The 24,183-nt window shown below is 42.5% G+C and overlaps 1 protein-coding gene across 3 annotated transcripts in view; it reads right to left on the bottom strand.

Moving 5' to 3' along the window:
* Positions 1-12,773, bottom strand: part of TRIM44 (tripartite motif containing 44) — a 109,486-nt gene extending 96,713 nt beyond the window's left edge. For all 3 annotated transcript variants that reach the window (XM_007082093.2, XM_042957539.1, XM_042957540.1), the window contains exon 1: positions 11,884-12,773. In XM_007082093.2, coding sequence (XP_007082155.2) covers positions 11,884-12,552 — 669 coding nt within the window. In that variant the 5' untranslated portion in view covers positions 12,553-12,773. The remainder of the gene's footprint in view (positions 1-11,883) is intronic.
* Between the last annotated feature and the right edge of the window lie 11,410 nt (positions 12,774-24,183).

The following is a 24,183-nucleotide window of genomic DNA, read 5'->3' as shown; positions in this document are numbered from 1 at the left end:
ATAAGAATATGGTTTTTGGCCTACATTATGGAGAGAGCTTTAGCATATTTGAAGAATTTTGTTTTTTTCATTCTTGATTTATTTTGTGACATCTAAAAAGGGTATCAATATTGGTATTTTTTTTCTTTGATGCCATGTTGGCTTGATCCTGATCATAGTGATACACACACACACACACACACACACACACACACACACACACACACACAAAACAAAACACACATACAAGGGATTTAAGTCTCCTAGGGCCACAGTTCTGTTTCTTCCCCCATTCTCATCTCTACCCCACATATCAGGACTGAAGCTTTCATTTCACCTATTCCTTGTATTTATTCTTTCCCCTCTTCTGAGAGGTCCGTGAGCATCTGTGCTTCTTCCTGTCACATACGTTTAGACTCTGGCTCTGGATATTAAAATAACCAACAGGGACAGGAATGTGAAACTGAGCTGGTCATCTCAAGCTGAACTGTTATTTCAAGCAGAAGACACAATGAGCACTGACACAGATCCACCTCTGGCTTCTCAGTCCTGGGTCGGACGCAAGGGAAGAGAAGAAGTGGGTGCACCAGTGAATAGGCAGGGCGACTTCCATGCTACAGGCTGTAGTTAAGAGAAGCTGGTGCCACAGGCACACAGTCCTTAATTCTCAGAGGGGTTTAAGAATTATAAGACTACTGCATCAGCAACCTTACCCTGAAAAGCAATAATCTAAAAATATAAAATGCCCATTAACCCACTCTATTTTGTTTTCTGGTTTTGTTTGTAAAGTTTATTTATTTATTTTGAGAGAAAGAGAGGGAGAATCCCAAGCAGGCTCTGCACTGAAAGTGCAGATGCGGGGCTCGATCCCACGAACCATGAGCTCGTGATCTGAGCCAAGATCAAGTCAGACACTCAACCAACTGAGCCACCCAAACACCCCAACCCATTCTATTTTGATTGAAAGGTCAGGGAAGAGAAAAAGAGGGCACTGGATTCTTGGGAGAAAGAAAAGGAGAAGCCTGGACCTTTTCTGTGAAGAGTCAGCTGTTAAGACTCCTGGCTAAGCTTGCTCACTTTCCAATTGTAGGACTCTGAGCAAGTTATATGAACTCTCTATGACTAAGTTTCACTTTTCTTTAAAATAGAGATAATAATGTACCTCCAGGGTTGTTACAAGGATCAATTTAATATATATATAAAGAGCTTAGAACAGTGCCTGGCACCTATTATATAACTACCAGCTACTAATCCATTCTGTCTCCCAGACACCAACAGTGATAAGTCATCTTGATAGTGTGTACCCTTAATTCTGCGGTCTTCCTTCCCAAAACTACTAACTCCAGTCTAATCATGAGACGAACACAAGACAAATCCGAATAAAGGACATTCTACAAAATACCTGACCATTCCCAGAGATCTTGATTTGATTTCACTGGCTGGGATAGAGCCAATCCAGGTATTTTCTAAACAATCACCTCCACAGATGATTCAGAAACGTGGCACCGAGGTAAGGAACACAGTTTACTTTGTTGACCTCACCTTCTACTCCTCTTTCACTCCACTCTACTTCATAATGACCTTTTGTTGTCCCTCCAATACCCCAAGTTCACCTCTACCTTAGAACCTTTGCATTCACCATTCCTTCTACCTTAACCACTCTTCTCCCGGAATTTTTTTAATTTTTATATTACAAGGTATAATTTTCATTCTTTCATGCACAAAAAGTCCATTTCTTTAACAGGACACACTGAGATGGCTTTTTCCCTGCATTTAACCCCGCAGAAGCCCTCCACGCTCTCTTTAATGAAGCACTGCCTTAGGGGATGTTGAATCCCCTAATAAAGTGTTGTAAAAGGGATCCCCATCAGCTCATACTCCCTCCACAGGGTAATATTTTCTCTGTGCTAACAGAACATTACAACTGCTAGAATAATGTTATTCTTCTTACTTCAAGAGTCAACTATCCCTTTATGAAAATTTATATGAACCAAAGCAATCATACCTGCCACGAATCACTGAACTTTGCAAAAGCAGTACTCAATTGGTAACACAACAGAAGAGTTTCCCTAGATCTCATAAATTCAGGTCTCTGCCCAAATGTCATATGCCCACAGATGCCTTCCATGACTACCTCATCAAAATATAACCCTCTGCTGCCATGCCACTCACTCTTTGACTACTATGACTTGACAAAGATTTCATACTACATACTACCATCCAAAATTACCTCTCTTTCTCCCCAGCTAGAGAGTAAAGTCCATGAAAGCTGGGGCCCTGTCAGTCCTCTTCACTGCAGAACTCCAAGACTTATTACAGGGTCAGAAAGTACGTTTTGGAGGACAGACTCATATAGGGAATCCCAGAACTACAGGCCTCTCACAAACTTTTCACAGAACGAACCACTGGGGTGGAACTGGTAGGAAGCCATTCTCTTTACCTTAATCTTAGTTTGTCTTATTCTAAACAAATAAATAAGACACTGAACCACTACACAGCTAATGCTTCATGGTTTTATTAGAAGTTAGCCCAAGGGTGCCTGGGTGGCTCAGTCGGTTAAGCATCCGACTTCAGCTCAGGTCATAATCTCGTGATTTGTGAGTTCAAGCCCCACGACAGGCTTTGTGCTGACGGCTCAGAGCCTGGAGCCTGCTTCAGATTCTGTCTCCCTCTCTCTTTGCCCCCCCCCCCCCCCCCCCCCCCCCCGCCGCTCGTGTGCATGCACTCTCTCTCTTTCTTTCTCAAAAATAAACATCAAGAGGCACCTGGGTGGCTCAGTCAGTTAAGCATCTGGCTTCAGCCCAGGCCATGACTTCAGGGTTTGTGAGTTCAAGCCCTGCATCAGGCTGTGTGCTAACAGCTCGGAGCCTGTCAGATTCTGTGTCTCCTCCTCTCTCTCTGTCCCTCCCATGCTCATGCTCTGTCTCTCAATAATAAATAAACGTAGGTATAAATAAATAAATAAATAAATAAATAAAATGTTAAAAATTAAAAAAAAAGATATCCCAAATCTTTCAGAGAATTAAAAATAATATAAACAGGTCCATTTCAGCAGACCTTCAAGCTTCTGCCTCCCTACCAGAGCTGCTTCTTATGAGCTGACTGAAGAGCCGGAGTCATGGACCATTATAGGATGTAGCAGTGACCTACCTCCAACTCCAGGCCTTCCAGAACCACAGCTGTTCTGAGCATATGCGTATATCCTTCTAACCTTCCACTACTAGTGCCCCTTCACCAGCTCTTCTCTGCAGTTGTTCCCAATGTCACTTAAGCCAACATTCTTCTCCCCAAATACCCATCTTAAAGACACACTCGAGGGCAGAGGGTGTGGCTTCAAATCCTTTGATCTATCCATAATAAAGCCATGTTAAGAATTCTACAGATGCTCATAAGCACTTGCTGAACTCTGCACCACTTGTCTCAGCCATTTTATAACTTACCTTTTCCTCAGTGATCCTCGAGTGAGCTAGACATGTACTGTTCAAGTCACAGGACATAACCCATTAATGTGCAATACAATCAACTTAGCGGGAGAATCCAGACCTTTTTTGAACAGAACAAAAACAGAAAACATCATATCTGGTAAGCCATACATGTTCCATTTGAATTAGTTAAAGGAGTGTGTATGTGCGTGTGTCTAAGCAAGGTTACAGTATAAAGCACACTTCCCCTACTGTAAGTTGTGTTCAATTTTTTAAACTACTGGTTTAGAATTCTGAGTATATCTAATTGCACTTCTTTGTTTAACAAAAATGATTCATTAACGCAGCTATGAATGCAAATCCCCTTGACAATATAAGAATTTTCATGTGACTAAATCCATAAGCCAGATCGAGTTCCTTTGTCAGACCCAATGACCCATTTTCAGGGCCAGAAATTATGGTAAGAAAAACCTGCGTATCTGGACGAGAGGTTATGACCCAGATGAGAGATCATAATTTGGGCTGTGTAACTATATTTCTATGATAAAGCTGGAACACATGTTCAATTCAAATTTGGACCCACCAAATTCTTTGAAGACAGAATCCTCTGGATCCAAATGGAAATACAGCATAGGAGAAAAGGCAAGACTTTAAAAATCACTTCAGGGACTAGGTGTTAATCTTGTCCCTTCAAAGTGTTCATTTTAGTTCTTTTGGCCTAGCCTTCCAATAACCTCTCCTCAGTCCCCTCTTGCTTGACAACCGCCTTGGTTCTCTGTCTATTCTTAAGTTTGCTTTCCTCTAAGTGTCAGCAACCCTTGGCAACAATTTGGCCTTTTACCACCAACACCAGACACTCACAGCCTGGCTAGGCATGAAGCTACCAAAACATATATTATACAAACTCCTCTCAACTCAGAACGTGTATTTCACTACATTCCTTATATTAATAATAAAAATAGCAGCTAACATTTGCTGAGAACTTACAATGTGTTAAGCATTGTTAAAGTGTCTTATCACAAGCTAAACCATTTTATTCACATCAAAATAATTTTATTTTTAAAAATGTTTTAATGTTTATTTATTTCTGAGAGAGAGACAGAGTGTAAGCGGGGGAGGGGCAAAGAGAGAGGGAGACACAGAATCCCAAGCAGGCTCCGGGCTCTGAGCTGTCAGCACACGGGGCTCGAGCTCACAGACTGCAAGATCATGATGTGAGCTGAAGTCAGACGCTTAACCGACTGAGCCATCCAGGTGCCCCCAAATCCTATTTTACTTTATTTCATAACTTTATACCCATTTTAGAGATACAGAAGTGTAGCCAAACAGCTTGCCCAATGTCAAAAAGCAAGCAGCAAAGCTAATTTCTGTCCCTCTCTAATCCTGCACTGTTTTATATTTTTCTTTACAACACTTATTACATGTATATTTGCTTATCTGTTTTTCTCTATTTTCTTAGCTGCAACAGATATAGGGGCTTTTTCCACTGCTCACTGCTATATCCCCAATACTTAGAAAGCACCTGTCCTTGGCCTATACTCCATAAATACTCGCTGAATGAATGAATGCAGTGGAACATGGATCCTGGTCTCTCACCATAATCATGCAGTGCTACTTTTATAATATTTTTTTAATGTTTATTTTTGACAGAGGGAGACGAAGAGAGAGAGAGAGAGAGACAGAGACAGAGACAGAGACAGAGCATGAGTGGGGGAGGGGCAGAAAGCGAGGGAGACACAGAATTTCAAGCAGGCTCCAGGCTCCTAGCTGTCTGCACAGAGCCCGACACGGGGCTTGAACTCACGGACCGTGAGATCATGACCTGAGCCGAAGTCAGACGCTCAACCGGCTGAGCCACCCAGGCGCCCCATGCTGTGCTACTTAAAAAAAAAAAAAAAAAAAAAAAAAAAGTTTTTTTTAATCTTTATTCTTGAGAGAGAGAGAGAGAGAGAGAGAGAGAGAGAGAGTGGGGGAGGGGCAGAGACAGAGGGAAACATAGAATCCAAAACAGGCTCCAGGCTCTGAGCTGCCAGCACAAAGCCTGATGTGGGGCTGGAACTCAGGAACTGAGAGATCGTGACCTGAGCTGAAGTTGGTCGGTCACTTAACCAACTGAGCCACCCAGGTGCCCCATGCTATGCTACTTTTAATATTCCAAGAGCCTTACTCTCTTCCAATAAGCAAATGTACATTGGCCTCAAAACATCTGAAACCAGAGTGAACTGAAACTAAAGCTGTAACTAAGCTCTGATCAAGCTCAAATATTTACTGGATCAAAATAATTAGCCCTTCATCCTAGCTGCCTAGTAGAATAAATAGCATACACCCCTTCTGAGGGACAAAAAAGAAAATACTACTGTCCCCAGTTCTTTTAAACACAATATCTAGTATTAGATGAAAAATCATGAGACATGAGAAGAATTATGAAAATGTGACATAAAATCAGACCCCAAAAGATCTTTTACAAGATCTTCTAAAAATAAACAAATAAGCATTCTAGAGTTGAAAAATACATTATAAACTAAGAATTTAACAAATGGGGGCGCCTGGGTGGCTCAGTCGGTTAAACGTCCAGCTTCAGCTCAGGTCGTGATCTCGTTGTTCGTGAGTTCAAGCCCCGCGTCGGGCTCTGTGCTGACAGCTCAGAGCCTGAAGCCTGCTTCGGATTCTGTGTCTCCCCCTTTCTCTCCCCCTCCCCTGCTCATGCTCTGTCTCTCTCTATCTCTCAAGAATAAATTTAAAAAATATTTTAAAAAAAGAATTTAACAAATGATATACAACGGAGTATATGTACCTGTAAATAAATAAACAGATTTATCTATTATTTCCCAGACATACTAAGTAAAAAAGCAAAGCAAAAGAGATAATTTATATCCTCCAAAACCCAATTAATTCCAGTTTCACCATGTGAAAAACATCAAACAAATCCAAACTAAGAGATATTGCACAAAACACCAGACTAGCACTCCTCAAAACTATCAAGGTCATCAAAAGCAAAAAATGTAATGTGACCACAGGATCCTGGTACAAAAGTCATTAAAGGAAAAACTGGTGGAACTGTAATAATGTCCATAGTTTAGTTAGCAATACTCCAACGTTAACATAAGAAGAGTACAGGAAGGAGCTCTTGTTTTTTGTTTTATTTATTTTGAAAGACACAGAGACAGTGTGAGTGGGGGAGAGACAGACAGAGGGGGAAAAAGAGAATTCCAAGCAGGTTCTGTGCTGCCAGCACAGAGCCCAACCCAGGGCTTGAACCCATGAGATCATGACCTGAGCCAAATCCAGGAGTCCGATGCTTAACTGACTGAGCTACCCAGGTGTCCCTGGGAAGCAGCTCTTGATCTGAGCACATTCACTGATCCGAAATAAAATGGGATGTACATTTGACTGGGGGTGCAAAGTGAGGAGAAGGTAAGAGAAAGCAAAGTTGATGACATGCTCAGAGTGAGATTTTTTTTTTTTTTTTTTTAAAGTAATCTCTATACCAACGTAGGGCTCAAACTCATGACCTTGAGATTAAGAGTCAGATGCTCTACCAACTGAGCCAGCCAGGTTTCCCCCAGAGTAAGACATTTAAAAGAGACCCTATCCACATAGACCTGAGATGCTTTCACAACTGCCAAAGAGTAAAATCCTAGAGTAAAGACAAACTGAAGTAAACCTTTCACTGTCTCACCCTCCAAAGGGGACTGTGGGAGTGTTGCCTTGGAGCTGAACAAAAGGGGGTGAGGAGCTGTGGGAATGGATGAAAGTAGAATCTTTAAGAAGTTGTAAACGTGGGCAGGTACCTCCTAAAAATTTGGTCCAGGAAATCTCAAGCAATTAATTTAGTTTAAGGGGGTTCTAAACAAATTGTACCCTCAGGCCTTTGCACAAGCAAATTAAAATCCTCTTTCGAAGAATATAGCTTCATGCCGAAGAATACAGCTTCGTGCCAAGGCTTGGGAAATCGCCACAAATAATTTTTCAAAGGCATTGAGAAGCTATGCAGGCATAACAAAGCACAAAAGGAAATAAACATGAAAAACACCATCAAAGTGTTCACATACTGGATCCACAAAGTCTTCACATACTAGAATAATCAAAAACAGATTATGACCAACATATTCACTGTTCTCAAAGGAATAAAGAGAATAGTTACAATATGAAGAAAGACAATAAGAGCATATGATTCACAAATTTATATTAACACATTTAAAAAGTGAGACAAAATGGACAAACTTATGGTAAAATGTAACTTTTCAAAACTGACCTGAGGAAAAACAGACAACTTGTACAGACCTATTATCATTAAAGAAATTGAATCCATAATCAAAAATACCATAGAAAGGGGGCATCTTGGGTGGCTCAGTTGGTTAGGTGTCTGACTTCAGCTCAGGTCATGATCTGACAGTTCATGGATTTGAGCCCTGTGTCAGGCTCTGTGCTGACAACTCGTGAAGCCAACATAACTTTGATAGCAAAATCTCATAAGGACAGTACAAAAAAAAATTTATAAGCTAATTTCTCCCATAAATATGTGAAAAAATCCAGATAAATTATTAATTAGCCAAATTTAAAAACATAAAGATATTTCATCATGACCAAGTTGTGTTTCTCCCACAAATGCAACGTTGCTTTAATTGTAAAATATAATAATAATGACATGAAGGGATGGAAATAAGACCATATATATGCACACCCCTGTGTTTTTGTGTACAAATACAAGAACATTTGAAAACTTAGCAAGAAACTAATAGAAGTGGTTACCAATAGTCATGGGGGGGGGGCACCACGTGAAAGGTACAAGGGTGAACAAGAGACTTTTGAGACATGTGAACATATTACTTTTTTAAATTTAACTGAAAAAATCAATTCATATAATTCACCTCATCAACATAGTAAAAAAGTAAAATCACATGAACATCCCAATAGATGCAAGAAAACCATTCAAAATTCAGTATCCATTCAATATTAAGAAAAATTTTTAAACTAGGATTAAAAAGGAACTTTCTTGGGGCACATGGGTAGCTCAGTCGGTTGGGCGGCCGACTTCAGCTCAGGTCATGATCTCGCAGTCTGTGGGTTCGAGCCCCGCGTCGGGCTCTCAGAGCCTGGAGCCTGCTTCCAATTCTGTGTCTCCCTCTCACTCTGCCCCTCCCCTGCTTGTTCTCTGTCTCTTTCTCAAATAATAAACATTAAAAAAAAAAAAGGAAAATTTCTTAATCTGATGAAATATATCTGTGATATATATAATATATAAATATATTACCACACTTATTTGTGAATGTTGTAAATTATTCATCATTTAGAACAAGACCACAATATCCACTATTACTTACATTCAACATTATATTGGAAGTCCTATCTGAAGCAATAGGCAAGAAAAAACACATATAAGGGTTGGAAAGAAACAAAAAGTGTCTCTCTTTGCAAATAATAAGATCATGTATGTAGAATAAATCTACACATTATTAGAATATTTAAGAGAATTTAGCAGACATTTTAACACAAAAATCAATACATAAAAGTTAATCATACTCCTATATACAAGTAGAAAACAAGTTTTGGGGGCACCTCAGTTGGTTAAGCATCCAAATTCGGCTCAGGTCAGGATCTCACAGTTTGTGAGTTCCAGCCCCGTGTAGGGCTCTGTGCTGACAGCTCGGGAGCCTAGAGCCTGCTTTGTTCTATGTGTGCGTGCGTGCGTGCGTGTGTCTGCCCCTCCTCCTGTCATGCTCTGTCTCTCTCTCTCAGAAGTAAATAAACATTTTTAAAAATTTAATTTTTTTACAATACTATAAAGTTTTAAGTGTCCAGGAATAAATTTCACAACGAGGTACAAGATCTTTCAGAAAAAAAAAAAACTATAAAACTTTATCATGAAGCAATTTAGACCAAAATAAACATACCAAAAGACTTTATCTTGTAATGATGTTAATTCTTCATATATTGCTTTATACACTAAATGCAATACAAAAAATGTCCTGCAGGCTTTTTTGGATTCTTTTGATTCTTTTTTGGATTTCTTTTGATTCTAAGAAATATAAAAGGCCAAGACTGGCTGAGATACCCATCTAGAAGAACAAAGTGGAAGGACTTGCTCTACCAGATATTAAGTCTTGTTACAAAGCTATGATAACTAAGAAAACATGTTTTTCATACAGGGATACACTAACAGATCAATGGTACAGAATAGAAGACCCAAGAAACACATTCACACACATATAGGCAGGTAGTATAGCAAATCCGTGTAGAAAAGGCAGACTTTTCAATAAATGTTGCTAGAGCAATTGGCTACCTGTATAGAGAAAAAATGAAATAGAGTCCTTACTTCCGCCACACAGAAATCAATACTAAGTGAAATAAAACACAAAAGCACTAACAATAAAAGCAATTATTGATAAATTCTACATTAAAATGAATTTCTACCCAAGACATAATTTAAAAAACAGAGAAGATATTTGCAACCCATATAAACAACAAAGAAGTCAAAGAAATATATGAATACGCCTATAAGTTAATGAGAAAAAGACAACCTAATAGAAATATGAACAAAAAAACTGAAAGGGTATTTCACCAAAGGAGAAATACAAAAGATACACAAAGTCCTCAGTAACTAGAGGAATACAAATTTATTTTTTTTATTATTTTTTTTTAATGTTTATTTATTTTTGAGACAGAGAGAGACAGAGCATGAGCAGGGAAGGGGCAGAGAGAGAGGGAGACACAGAATGTGAAGCAGGCTCCAGGCTCCGAGCTGTCAGCACAGAGCCCGACGCGGGGCTCGAACTCACGAACTGTGAGATCATGACCTGAGCCGAAGTCGGATGCTTAACCGACTGAGCCACCCAGGCGCCCCGAGGAATACAAATTTAAACCACAAGAAGATACTATCACATATCCACAAAATTGACAAAAATTTTAAATTCTATAATAGTAAGTCCTAAAGATACAGAACAACAGGAATTTTCACATACTCTTCCTGGCAATGTAAATTGGTACAACCACTTTAGAAAATAACTGGCAACATCTGGTATTATTTAAGATATGCACAGTCTGTGACCGGACAATCTAACTCCTAGGTTTATATTCCATTTAAGTATATGCAGATATGCACCAGGAGACTTGAACAAGAATGTCCATACCAACATTGTTTATGATAGGCAGAAACTCCAGAATTTCTAAGTCGAATTTCCATCACTGACAGAACAGGTAACTTGTGGCACACTCATAAAATGGAATTCTACACAACAATGGAAACGAACAAACCACAGCCACCCACGGGACAAATCTCAGAAACACAATGTTGAAAAAATGAAGCATAACTCAAAAGAATGCACAATAACAATATGATATCAATTGTGTCAAGTTCAAGTAAGTTTAAGAATGTGTGGACAGATGGATGGATGGATGCATGGATAGATAAGCAAGGAAATACCACCTCAGAAGTTGGATAATGGTTACTGGGAATGGGAACTGGTTATAATTGGAAAGGACACTGGGCTTCAATATTGCTACTAATATTCTATGTCTTAATCTGGATAGAGGTCACATCAGAATTTGCTCCATAATGACTTGTTAGACTGTGCACGTTTTCACACACTGCATATTTTACAATAAAAAAGGGAAAATCTCAATAGAAGAGATACTCATTAACCAAGTATTTGTTATTCCATTGCCTGCAATTGCAAGGTTGCTTAAGGAAACCAGTCATCATAATATGACAACGTTCACTAATAACTTGATCATTCGGTTTCCTCCCTAGTTAACTCCAGCGATTTCTCTCACTGGCTGTAAATAACCACAATATAAATAAAAGGCAAATCACTTGCAAATCCATTCGCCCAGCAAATATTGATTAATGTCTACTACTTTCCAAACACGTCCAGGGGACTAGCAAGGTCCAAAATAGAAGGCCCTGCCCTCCCATCAAGACGGAGCACACAGGGACTCCCACTTGCATTCCAAGTTTGCCTCCAACCTCTCATCTTCCTTTCCAAATAAGTATCACACATGAAGAACCTAAAAGAAACTCGGGGTGCATATGACCTTAATAGGATACCACCATCTCCGAGGGTCTCCTCACTACAAAGGAACTACCTGGACTCATCTGGCCAAACCACAGTTTCCCGTGTTTTCAAGCAGGCAAAGAGACTGCCTTACCAAGTCAAGGCACTATGCTCAACAGGGTGATGTTGTGGGAATTGGCTTACACGGAGTCAAAACTCCCAAGGAATGCTTCACCTGGGATCCAGGGACCAGTGGCTTGCAATTTTCCAGAGAAAAGTGTACACTAAGCTTTGTGTGTACATATATCTCCCTTGGGTCAGAGTCCAGAACTTTCATCTGATTCTCAAAGGAGTTCAACCAAAAAGGGGGAATACGCACTGCTCCCAACAAGTTGCATAGACTGGCTTTTTAGGGTTACGGTGAAAGCGAACGTTGACACCCAGGTGTCCTGACCTCTAGACCTATGCTCTCAACTCCCAATACTTACTCTTAGTTCCTCGAAGGCTTCATCTAGGGTGGAGAGCTGGTGGCCCTGGTGAGTCCCAATGACCGGACACAGGACACAGATAAGCTGCTTATCTTCCTGGCAATAGGTGCTCAAATCGAGCCCATGGTCCGGACACTTCCTCTTGGCCACTCTCTCCGCTTCCATTTCTATCTCTGGGTCAAATTCGCTTTCTGCCTCCGTTTCTCCCTCGGCCTCAGATTCTCCTTCTTGGTTGTCTTCCTCTGCTTCGCTCTCTTGCTCATCCTCCATCTCTTCCTCACTGTCGTCTTCACTGTCTTCATCGCTCTCATCCTCACTCTCTTCCTCCGTCTCGCTCTCTTCTTCGGATTCACTGTCTTCCTCGGACTCGCTCTCCTCCCCCACCTCGCTCTCTACATCCCTCTCATTCTCCACCTTGGCCTGGGCATCTTCCTTCGCGTCGCCCTGCGCGGGGGCGTCCGCGGTCCAGGCCGGGGCGGCGCCGTGGACGTACTGGGCCAGGTGGTGGCTGGGGAACTTCTGCCTGTGCACCTCGGCGTGGCGGTGGCAGTAGCAGAAGGCGCACTCTCGGCACACTTCCTCGGCCCCGGGGGCCTCGTCTGGCTCGCACTCGTCACACGTGCCGTCGTGCGGCAGCTCCTCGAAGGCCGCGCCCACTCCGGAGGCCATGTGGCTGCGGTGACGCGGCCCAGGCCGCTGGGCCTCCGAGCTCGCCGCGGGGCCTCCTCCCGTCCTCCTCCCCGCAGGGGTCCCGTCCCAGGAACTGGCCGCGCCGGGTCTCGGGACAGGCCTGGGGCCGCGGCGCCGCCGCCGCCCGCTCGCGCCAGGCGTAGGAGCGAGGGGCCTTCCCGCCGGCTCCGCCGCTCGGCGCCCGCTGCGCTTCCTCCCGCGGCGCGGGTACTTCCGGCGCGGCGGCCCCGCGCCCCCGTCGGCCCCCGCGCCGCGCGCCTTCCTGCCTCGCGCAGCCCGGGGCGAGATCGCCGCGCCGCCAGCCCCGCCGCCCCGGTTCTGCTTTCCCTTTCCCTGTCAGCGGTCTCTTTTCACTTCCTGAGTCATTTAAAGTGGCAAGGGCCCTTTTCCGCGTTCTATGGGGGGAGCTCGGCAGCCCCGGATGGAGGGGGAGGATGGAGGAAGTCTCCCGCTCACTCCCGAGGCGGGAATCGGGCCCCGCCTCCCAGGGTCCCTCCCTGTAGGTGTCAACCTGACTTTTCAAGGCCGCTAGGCAGGTGTAAGTGGGTATTGACTGCAGTCTCTGTGCTTCCAGTTGGTCGCCGCCCGTCCCAGTCCCCACCGCCCCGTGTTCCGCCAGGTGCTAGGACTGAGTGTTGTTTACCAGACCGAACCTGACCGCTTGGGATTTTATGAGGGCCCCCGGAAGGGTTGTGTTTGTTCTTTTAGGCTCAGGGAATTTCAGAGTCAGGCTGGGCAAACAGACACTTTCGATCCACAGCAATACTATACTTTGTCTATTTGCAAAGTCTATTTGCATTCCTGCTTCTCTGGGGCTCAGAATCTCTAGGGTGGCAACCTGAATGCCTTTTTTTTTTTTTTTTTTTTTTTTTCTGAGAGCTTGCTTGCCTTGGGTTTGGCTGAGATGTCAGGTGAAGCAAGTGAGGAGAGAGGATTTGTCCAGTGAGAGTTCCAACGTGCAGTCATTTTGCTTTATGTTAGGAGACCGCCCAGATCCAGATTGGGATTCAAGAGAAATGAAAGGGACTGTTATTTATTAACCGGTTCTGAAGTGCCAAGAATTGGACCAGATCTTTTTGTGTCATTTTAAAAGCTAGTTTTGGAAGATCCACTGCCGGGGGGCTCCCAATTCTCAGTACTACAACTTATTGGCTTTGTGATCATGAAGAAGTTAATTGATCATTCTGTGTTTCGCTTTTTAAAAACATACATAAAGTGGAAATAATGGTAATCTCTACCTGCTGGGGCTCCTTTGTGGATGAAATGTAAAGGTGCCTGCCTTGTAGAAGTATTCACTACATTTTAACTATTATTATTGGCTCAAATTCTATTTAGTTGCCCATATTTGAAGGAAGTTTTAACCATATTTTTAACGCACTAGGCATTATTGGCTAGATGCTGGTAGTATAAGCACCCCCCCCCTTAAACCTCTACCCCATATCTAAGTCTCTCCAAGACTAAGAGCTTTTGTTTTGTATGTAGGAGAGGAAAAGGACATTTTGATCTAATCCAGGGAGAGGCTGAGGTATGGTTGAACAGAATGGAGGGGAATGGAATGGTGTTTGTTTTCTGTTGATTCACTTCTATAATTTTGAGCTGGGATTTCCATTTGAGTTTCACAAAATGCCAGGGCATGGGGTGAGGTAAAAATCATTTAAAATCATTTTTAATGTCTTCACATATGTAATGTATGCTTCATTTGTGTGCAGCTTTTGTCCAAGACTTATGTTTTTGAAATCTTTTTTTTTTTTTAACCTCAGAGTAATTGTATAGAATTTTGGTGGGGGTAGGGGGGGATCAGAAGGAAGGTTTGTTTTATTCCAATTCCATACGCATTTCTACTTTCTCCAGTTCATTTCTTTGGAAATTATTTCTGTGCCTGCATTTGAAACAGGGATTGATGCATCATTCTGAAAAAAAAAAAAAAGTCAACAAATGTCAACTCAAATATCAGCAATAGTATACCTAGTGAATAGTGTTTCCTGCTTGCTAATTTCCACCACCCCAGGCTTAAAAGAAACAGCAGCCTATACAAACATAATGTTATCGCAGCTAGAAAATATTTTTTTCAGTGAAAACAATTTTTTAATGTCTTAAGAGAACATTTCTGTGTCCAGGGTCTTTGGTGGAGAGGGACATGTGTCTTTTGTTGTCATTATTATTGTTGTTGTTTGTTCTTAACTTTATCTGAGGGAAAGTTAAAAGATCATACTGTGCAGTTCAGTATCTAACATTTCACAATCTTTCTTTGAGCTCTCTGCGATAAGAGGATCTTAGAGGCAGAAGTTGATGGAATTGTTAAAAAGGGACTTCATAAAGTTCTGGTAATGGGGTGTGGTTGACTCCATGAGATGGACCTTCTGTCCCCCTCAGCACAGAAATCAGAATGGTCTGATTCCCCAGGAATCTTTGGGAGCATCCAGAGATAGAAACTTTGTTATATTAATGTTTTTGCTTAGAAAATTACATCAAAAAGTAGCAGCTTAAAACAGTAAGCATTTATGATTTCCTACTTTCTGTGAGCCAGGAATATGGCAGTCACTTAGCTAGGTGGTCTAACTCACAATCTTTTAAGAGATTTCAGTGAAGATGTTGCCTGGGGCTGTAGTCACTTAAAGGCTTGACTAGAAATGTTAAGATTTGCTTCGAAGACAGCTCACTTATTCGGCTGTTGGCAGGAAGCCTTACCACTTTCAATTGGGCTGCTTGAGTGTCCTCATGACATGGCAGTTGAATTCTCCCAAAGCAAGTGATCCGAGAGAGGGCAAGGTAGAAGATGGAATGTCTTTTATGGCTCTAAGCTCAGAAGTCACACATCATCATTTCTGACATAGCCTGTTAGTTACAGAGATCAGCCCTATTCATTGTGGGAAGATACTACACAAGGGCATAAATATCAAGAAGTGAGGATCTTTGGGTCATTTTTGATGCTGGCTACCATGTTCTACCATCGGACCCCTAATGATTCACATCTCTCTCAAATGCAATTCACATTCACTTCCTCCCAAGGTGCCCAAAAGTCTCGACCCATTACATCATCAGCTCAAAGTCCAGAATTTTATCATTTAAATCAGGTGCAGCTATGGAGGAAGCTTCTAGTGTCTTAAATGCAGCCCTCAAGTATAGTTCCCCTTCATCTGAATAATTATGTTTCTGCACACTGCCAACTTAACGATGGTGGGACAGGCTTAGGATAACTGGTACAGACACTCCAGTTCAAAAAGGAGAAAAGACAGGAGACACAAAGGAGTCACTGGTCCACAGCAATCCTATAATCCAGTTGGACACATGTTAGAAATTCTTTGATTAGAGCTCAGTCCTACTTATGCCAGGGAATGGCTCTCTATGGCTTTTGACTTTACCCTGTGGGCTCTTCATTCCACTTTCTGAGTCATCTTAACTTTTCTCTGAAAAGTAGCCCATGTGTGCAGCTAAGTAATTTATCAGTCTGCTTCCTGCGAGTAGAATTTAGGGGGCCGAAAGACCCCTTTTCATTTTGTACTGTCTCTGTCCCCCTAGTCCATGCTGGCAGTATTTCTGTATTTCCCAATACAACTCTTTTAAAATGTTGTGAGTTTCCTATGAATGTAATTGAGGCACCACTCCATTGGACAGAAGCCATACCCATACCCTTCTCTTTGGGATAAGCCCTTCTCTACTCTGGAGAGTCCCTCTGCTAAAACTGCTGAGGCACAACACTCATCAGCTTCTTTGAATCCCTGTTGTTTCTCTGAATGATTCTCTCTGAGTCACTGCTGTAGATCTTTTTGAGGTCTGAACAAAGGGTTTTATAGCCACACTGTCAGATCCATTATTTGATGATGTGCTCCTTGAAGTATCCTAGAGTTTATTTTTGAGTGGAAAGCATTTCTTCATTTCAGCATTATTCGTCATCTAGAGAAGATGGGAATTTTCTAGTCTACCAAGTTCTGGGCTTCTTTTTAGTCCTTCTTTAGATTTTTCTCCTTCTCACATTTTGCTATAATAAGGAAGAAGACATCAGTCAGCACCTTCAACACTCTACCTGGAAATATACTGAGCTAGAACACTCCATTAATTAGACACATTTTGTACTTTCTACATCCCTCCAGATGACAGTGTTGCTAAACTTCCTGCCACTGTGTTACAAGGACCCCTCTCCTCCAGTTTTCAATAACATTTTCCTTATTTCCCCTAAAGCCTTCATCTACAGCCTTCTCAAAGGCCATCAGGATTGTACTCACAGATTCTTCAAGACTTTAAGGGCTTTCGCTGACACTCTCTCCCAAGTCCTTCCAGCTTCCCCCACTGTCCAGTTCCAAAGCCACTCCAACATTTCAGGTTTCTCTTACAGAAGCACCTCACACATCATAATAAAATAATGCATTCGTTGTTTACGAGTGTATAATAAATTACCCCAGAACTCTGAATCATCTTGAGGGCTGACTTACTGGCTTTGGTGCTGTCTTCCCATTGTGGTTAGCAACACATGGAAGGCATCTCCAGATGCTACTGCCGGAAGGCAGAAGACACTCCTTGCTACTCCTGTGGAGGACACGGAAGCTTGCATTTGAGACCATCCTGTGTGTGTGGGACTTGTAGAAATAAATGTTGTATTCCTAGAAGAAACAGGTGTCTCTTAATTACATGGGTGATAGCTCTTCAATTATTAGACATTTGAACTCTACACACATGAGGAAACCTATGTGCAGAGAGGTGAAGAAACCTGTTGACGTTTACCCAGCCGGAAGTTGGCCTAGTTGGGATTCAAACTCCGATCTAACTCCATCTCACCAGACTCACCTGTGGTATAAATAGGTGATAACTGCTTCCCCATAACCTCACCTGTCTTTCCCTTCCACCTGTGACGTCAACTTCTATCCCCTTCACCTGTTCCCAAGAGATGACCTGGGTTTAGTAAGATTCATACCATGGTACATTTCATTTCAGAAAAACATCTGGAAGTTGAGAGGGAGCAGTGTAGAATTTCTAAGTCCACTGCTTCGGGTAAGGTTTTTGCACCCCCTCAGCTGGTCCCATTCTTATATCATTAGACTGTCATTTTAGTGACTGGTTTCATTCCCCCTGCCCCAAGCCCCTGAGATCACCTAAATCTCCTCTCATGCTGTTATCGTATTAGCCAACACCTTATCCTATTAAAGTCAGCGCAGTGAAATATGTTATCCCCTGGCCAATCCCAACCCTACCGAAGTATAAAGAAGAAAGCCTCTATGCCTGAGCCTCTTCTTTTGCTCAGAACTCCATTGAAGATGAATACCATAATGGTGCATTGGCCCAACACTCTTCCGAATATTTTCATTTCATCCAGTTCTTACGAGTGATTCACTGCTTACTGATACTGGAATGCTCTAAACACCTCTCTCCTTTAAAAAAAAAAAAAAATAGTATGTGTAAGGACAACCCCAGACAAGCTCTGACTGAGCTATTTTAACTACATTCATTTGGTATTTTACTTGCTCAGTAGTGTTAAATAACTCCAATAGCCACAACAAATAATAAAAATACCTCATTTTCTTTTTTTCTTAAGTTTATTTATTTATTTTGAAAGAAAGCATGAGCAGGGGAGGGACAGCAAGAGGGGGAGTGAATCCCAAGCAGGCTCTGTGCTATCAGATCAGAGCCTGTCGATCTCATGAACCACAACATCATGACCTGAGCCGAAATCAAGAATTGGGCGCTTAACCAACTAAGCCACCCAGGTGCCCCCAAATACCTGATTTTCATAACCACCATGCCCTTCACACTCAGAATTCAAGATTCCATAGACACTTGTTTTGGTTTTCTTCAGAGGCTTTCAACAAAGTCCCTGACAGTGGATGTCCCCGTTTTAACATGTGGAAATTAAATGCCAGGCAAGTTATTTATAAGAACATGCGGTCATAGGGGCGCCTGGGTGGCTCTGGCAGTTGAGCGTCTGACTTCAGCTCAGGTCGTGATCTAGAGGTTCATGAGTTTAGGCCCCGCCTCAGGGCTCTGTGCTGACAGCTCAGAGCTTGGAGCCTGCTTGGGATTCTGTGTCTCCCTCTCTCTCTGCCCCTCCCTCGCGAAATAAATATAAACATTAAAAAAACTTTTTTAAAGAACATGTGGTCACAAAAAAACAAAACAATTTCTAAAAAGTGTGCTTATGCGATATGCTACTCACAGCAATAAACGATGAAAATTTAAAAAAAGAAAAAAAAAAGAATATCCAGTCAATTGTGAGTTGATCTCTGACTTCCTGTGTGGTCTTCAAGCCAGCTCCCTAATCCCTGGGTGATGCTAATTCTTTTTTTTTTTTTTTTTTTCAAACTTCTCTCCTTGGAAATGTTTTCGTAGGGGTGGTCTTGGCTTTTATCTGAGTGGGCTGCAGGGAACAAGGGCGAACACTTAATCATCTGTAAGAGCAGTACTTGGGGAGTGAGAAAAATCCCCAAATTTGCCTTCCGTTACTCCAGTTGGAAAAGCAGTCACCTATGGACAGGAACTAATTAAAGACTTTGTGTTTCAGCAGTTAGCGCACTACCTTGTAAATCAGAGATTATGAGGGGAAATCTCCCCGAGGCTTGTTCTCTCCATTTATTTATTTATTTTGGAACTCAGGTGCAGATGAGCTAATCACGCTACACAGATCACAATCCACCTTTAATCTGTGCAAGAGAGCTTTCTTATTTCATTTCATTTAGTTTTAACTTTATTTTATTTTCCCTTTCTCCAAACCTCACTTCCATTCCCCCAACTTCTTCTGACAGAAACTCTCTCTATGTTCAATAAATGTCCTTGAAAATGTATGTATCTTTAAAAAGTATTCTATCGTTTTGTGTATGTGTTAAACTTTACATACACAGGACACTCAAGAATTCTTTGTTTCTTTTTTTTTTTTTAAGTTTATTTATTTACTTTTGAAAGAGAAAGAGAGCATGAGCACAAGCCAGGGAGGGACAGAAAGAGAGGGAGAAAGAGAGAGGGAGAGAGAGAAGAATCCCAAGCAGGCCCCACAATGTCAGCACAGAGCCCTATGCAGGGCTCGAACCCACGAACCATGAGATCACGGCCTGAGCCGAAATCAGCAGATGCCTAACCAACTGAGCCACCCAGGCGCTCCGTTTTCTTTCTTTCTTTCTTTCTCTTTCTTTCTTTCTCTCTTTCTCTCTTTCTTTCCCCCCAATGCTGTGATTGTTAAAACCTTGGATATCTACTCTTTGACATATGGTATTTTCTAAATTTCTAATTTTCTTCTATCTAATGGATATTAAGTGTTAACTCATTGTCGTATTATAATTTGCATTTGGGGGGTTGCTAACAAAGAAGAATAGCTCTTTATACTTTCGTTATATGATGTCAAATGACAAAACTAAAACAATGTTGTAGTGAATTCGATGTCCTTTATTCAAGGGAAAACAATCCATGGATTGGGTGAGTACATGCCCCATAAGCAGTGGAACACTCTTCCCGAGGGATTTTGGGCAAGAGCAGGTTATTAGAGCATTGGAAGCAGCAAAGCAGAAACAGGGCACGATTGGCTGGTGTTATATATCTGGCCTTATTAAAAAAAAAAAAAAAAAAAAAAAGAAAGAAACAAGGAAATAAGTATAGAACCCAGAGTTGACTTGGTGTTTGGAGATTAGCTAACTGGATATATTCCATTTCTGGCCAAGTGAAACATTTACAGGAGCACAAAAGCTTGAGGACGTGGCATCCTGGGCAGGAATGGCTCCATCTTGGGCCTGAAAACTTATTTCAACAATGAATAACCTATCTTTAGCTTTTGCCTTGTTTTGATTAAGTTATCTGCCATTTTCTTCTTTTTTTGCAGGGTTTTCTTGTACCTTCCAGATGGTATCCCTGGTCAGTTTTAGACGCTGGGAATATCTTCTGATCTGTCACCCATCTACTAACATTGTCTGTAGCCGTGTCCTTTTCAAATAGAGATCTAATGTTTTGATGTAGTCACATCCATCTTGTTTGAGAAGTCCTGTCTGCTGCGAGATCATACAGCTTCTTCTACCTTTGTTTTCACTTTTCAAATCGAGGTCCATCTGGAGGACACCTTTGTATACAGTTTGACGTACCGATCCAACTTTATTTTATTCTCTAGAGTGAGACAGTTTTCTCAATATCTGTATTCAATTTCTAAGCCTAACCGGGAATAAAGAAATTTGTATTATGGGAGGTGCCACAATGAAGTGACTAAGAGTAGAGGGTGATGGGCAAGTAACAAGGTGACTTATTGCCCTTAATATGCTCCCTAGAAGTGGTACCTTTCCACAGAAGTTTTAAGGTAATATATTGGCATAGTAGTCCTTGAGACTTTAATGATGAGACATCAGAAGAGTGGAATTGGTTAGAAGAAGGGGCTCTGGTTGGGAAAGACAGATTAAACCAGAAGGGACCTAGGGTCAAAAGTGGGAAAAGCCGTCTTGAAAACTCTTGAGGTAGCCTCTTCTGATGAGGGTGAAATGTGGAGTAAAGACAGGTAGTTTTAGAGTGGGCCATTTGTCCATTCACTCATTTATTCATTCACTAAGGTGTTTTTTTTTTAAGTTTATTTATTTTTGAGAGAGAGCATGCATGTAAGCAGGGGAGGGCAGAGAGTGAGGGAGAGACAATCCCAAGCAGAGATCAGTCAGCACAGAGCCCAACACAAAGAGCTCAAACTCACGAACCGTGAGATCATGACCTGAGCCGAAATCGGGAATCTTACGCCTAACCAACTGAGCCACCCAGGTGCCCCCCCACCCCCCCCGCCCACCCCTGAATCCTTCACTAGGTTTTGACTGCCTTCCCTGAGCCGGGTACTCTTCCAGCCTCTGAGGATGCAACCACAAAACGAGATTGACAGGATTACTGCTGCCAGTGCACTTGTATTTCTGTCATAAATTGACATTCTTACATTTCTGGGCCCCTCTCTACATTACCACCCACATAATTCTTCCAAAATGCCGATTTCATTAAGATACACTGATCTTATGAACTTTTATCAGATTTCCATTGCCTGCTGCAGACCTGGCATGTAACCCAAGGTCATCCGTGATTTGACCACTTGCCTAACTCTCCCACTTCACCTCTTGCTGAGCTCCACGGGCTGGTCTCCAGTAGAACAAACCATCGCATACACTAACCTCGGGTGACCCCAATGTAAGGCGATTCCCCCATCTTGTCATGACAAGAGCACCCCAAAAAAGTTCTAATGGCCCGCTTGAATGTACAAATGTTTGGGGATATCGCTGAAAAGCCTAAATAGCTACCAGTAATATTTAACATATTCACTTAAACAACCAGGAGATAACCTGATAAAATGAAAGACTTTGGAAGAAATCAAATATAAGATGGCCCCTTTCCAAAAAATACCTGGGAGGAGCATCTTGCCTTACAATTTGGTTGTGAGGAGTGATTGCTTTCTATGGTTCCCTAAACCATGCCGTGCCTTTCCAAACCACCACGTCTTTGCCAATATTCCCTCTTCCCATAATGCACTGCCTCGGCTCTTTCCCCCAGCTGCTACCTACCAGTGGGCCCTGTAGCACCATTGTTACTGTGCTTCACACATCAAAAAGCTGTTACATGGCTCCCACACACACCGTGGACTCCTTCAGGTCAGGGGCTGTGTCTTTTGACCCTGCTGTCCTTGGCATCCTTCATAACATCTAGTATCCAGTTCTCTTCCACGAGACCTGATGGGGTGGGCTGACAGTGAACCATGATTGAGGGGTTAACCGTGTGATGTATTATCCAAACCGGACACCCAGAGAGTGCAAACGAGCACTATTGACGATCCTGCCAGGACACGAGGAACGGACCCGAACTGACGTGGGTACACTGGGTGGTGCAGTCATCCAAATTAGGTGACGAGGGCAGGCAGCCTTAGGTTTCTCAGCCCACAATCATCGGCCAATATTTTTACCTTTCACCCGTCCAGCTTCCTTCCCGCGTATCCCCTCTTTTCCATTGCTCTTTCCTGCCTTACTTTCTCTGTCCTTGCTCAGCAAGACTCATACAAACTTGCTAAACCACAACACTACAATTTTCATCCTTCCCTTCACGAGGTCATTTAAGGGCGAGAAGAGCACACAGAATCCTGACGTCGTGTGTATGGCGCGTGGGGGGCAGGGCAGCAAACGCCATGATTATAGCTCTTGGGAGGGATCAAATCTCAAGACCTTTTTTTTTTTTTTTTTCTCACCTTAAAAGGGGTCTTAGTGACCCGAGCAAATTCCCAGTAAGTAGAAACTCTTAGAAGGAAGGAAACATGTGCGCTGTCTTCGTCCTGAAGTCCATCATGACCTGGAGGCACAGTTAAGACATGAAATGCAGAGTCAGGCCGAAGGGCGTCACTGCATCATGCAAGAAAGAGAATCTTGGTAGGTTGGGAAAACGCCTTTGTGGGTCCGTGCAAGCCGTGTTCCAGGACAGTGATAAGAGCAACACTTCAGAGCCTGCTAGATCTAGTTTTGAATCCTGATTGCACCTCCTGCCTAGCTGAGTGACTGTGAGCAAGTTTTATTTATTTATTTTTTTTTTTTATCTTCTTTAAACTTAGTTATCTTATTTTTCTAAATGGAGGGTTACATCAGACCTACTTTGTGGGCTCATGTGTGAAGATTAAGTGAGATAATGCATTTAGCACTGTGCCAAGCATATAATAAACACTGGCTCAGTGCAAACCGTTACATTATATGCACATCAGCAAGAGTTGCAAATGCACTCGTTTTATCTGTATGAAAACAGTTATGCCGGGTTTAATGATCGGTGACCTGAGAAAGCAGAAATCCGGGTGCCTACCATGCGTCTGCCACCATGGAGCTAGGAGGCTCTTAGGTAGTTATTTCACTTCGTTGGTTGTTTAGTCTCCTCTGTGAAATGTGTGAACGGGAAATGGTTCCTGTTTCAATTACCCATTGCTATGCCACACACCACCCCGAAACGTGTTTGGCTTAAGCCAATAATGATTCAGTCATTCTCAGGATCTCGTGAATTGCCTGGGCTCGGTTGGGTGGTTCTTCTGCTTTGTATGGCATAGGCCGTGGTTGTTCAGGCAGCTGCTTGCAGCTGGGTGCCCACCTGGAGCTGGAACATCCAGAATGGTGTCACCCACATAGTTGGCAGCTGTGTTTGTCAGCTTCGGTTCTCCGTCATCCTCCGGGGCCATTCTCTCTCTCCACGGCCCTCCAACCAGATAACTGAGACTCAGGACGTGGCAGCAGGCTTCCAAGAAGGCAAAAACGGATGCTTCAAAGCGTCTTCGGGTCTGGGTCACGTGTCACACAGTGTTATTTATAAAATATTTGTCAAAGCAAGTCGGAGGCCAGCCAAGATTCATGGGGGAAAGAAGAGACTCCTCCTGAAGACTTTCAAAGTCACATTATGAAAAAACGTGCAGGGTGGTACCGATTACTGTCACTCCTTTTCCAAGCAATCGCCGTAATCCCTATGGTTCATGTTGGCTCTGACCCTCCATATTTAAACCTAAAGTTTCAGGGCAATCCCACTTCTTGATTTGGTTTATGGACTCCATGAATTCCCCAGGGAGCATCTAGGGGGCTCCAGGATTTGAAACTTTCTCTGCTCTCAATTTAGCCCAAATAGAAATCCATTGTTTTTGTCAACCAGTATCCTCTCTGCTTCATTCTG

The sequence above is a fragment of the Panthera tigris genome, chromosome D1, assembly GCF_018350195.1.
Source record: "Panthera tigris isolate Pti1 chromosome D1, P.tigris_Pti1_mat1.1, whole genome shotgun sequence".
Taxonomy (NCBI): domain Eukaryota; kingdom Metazoa; phylum Chordata; class Mammalia; order Carnivora; family Felidae; genus Panthera; species Panthera tigris.
The sequence above is the reverse complement of the archived record's forward strand: the minus strand, read 5'-3'. Positions and strand labels throughout refer to the sequence as shown.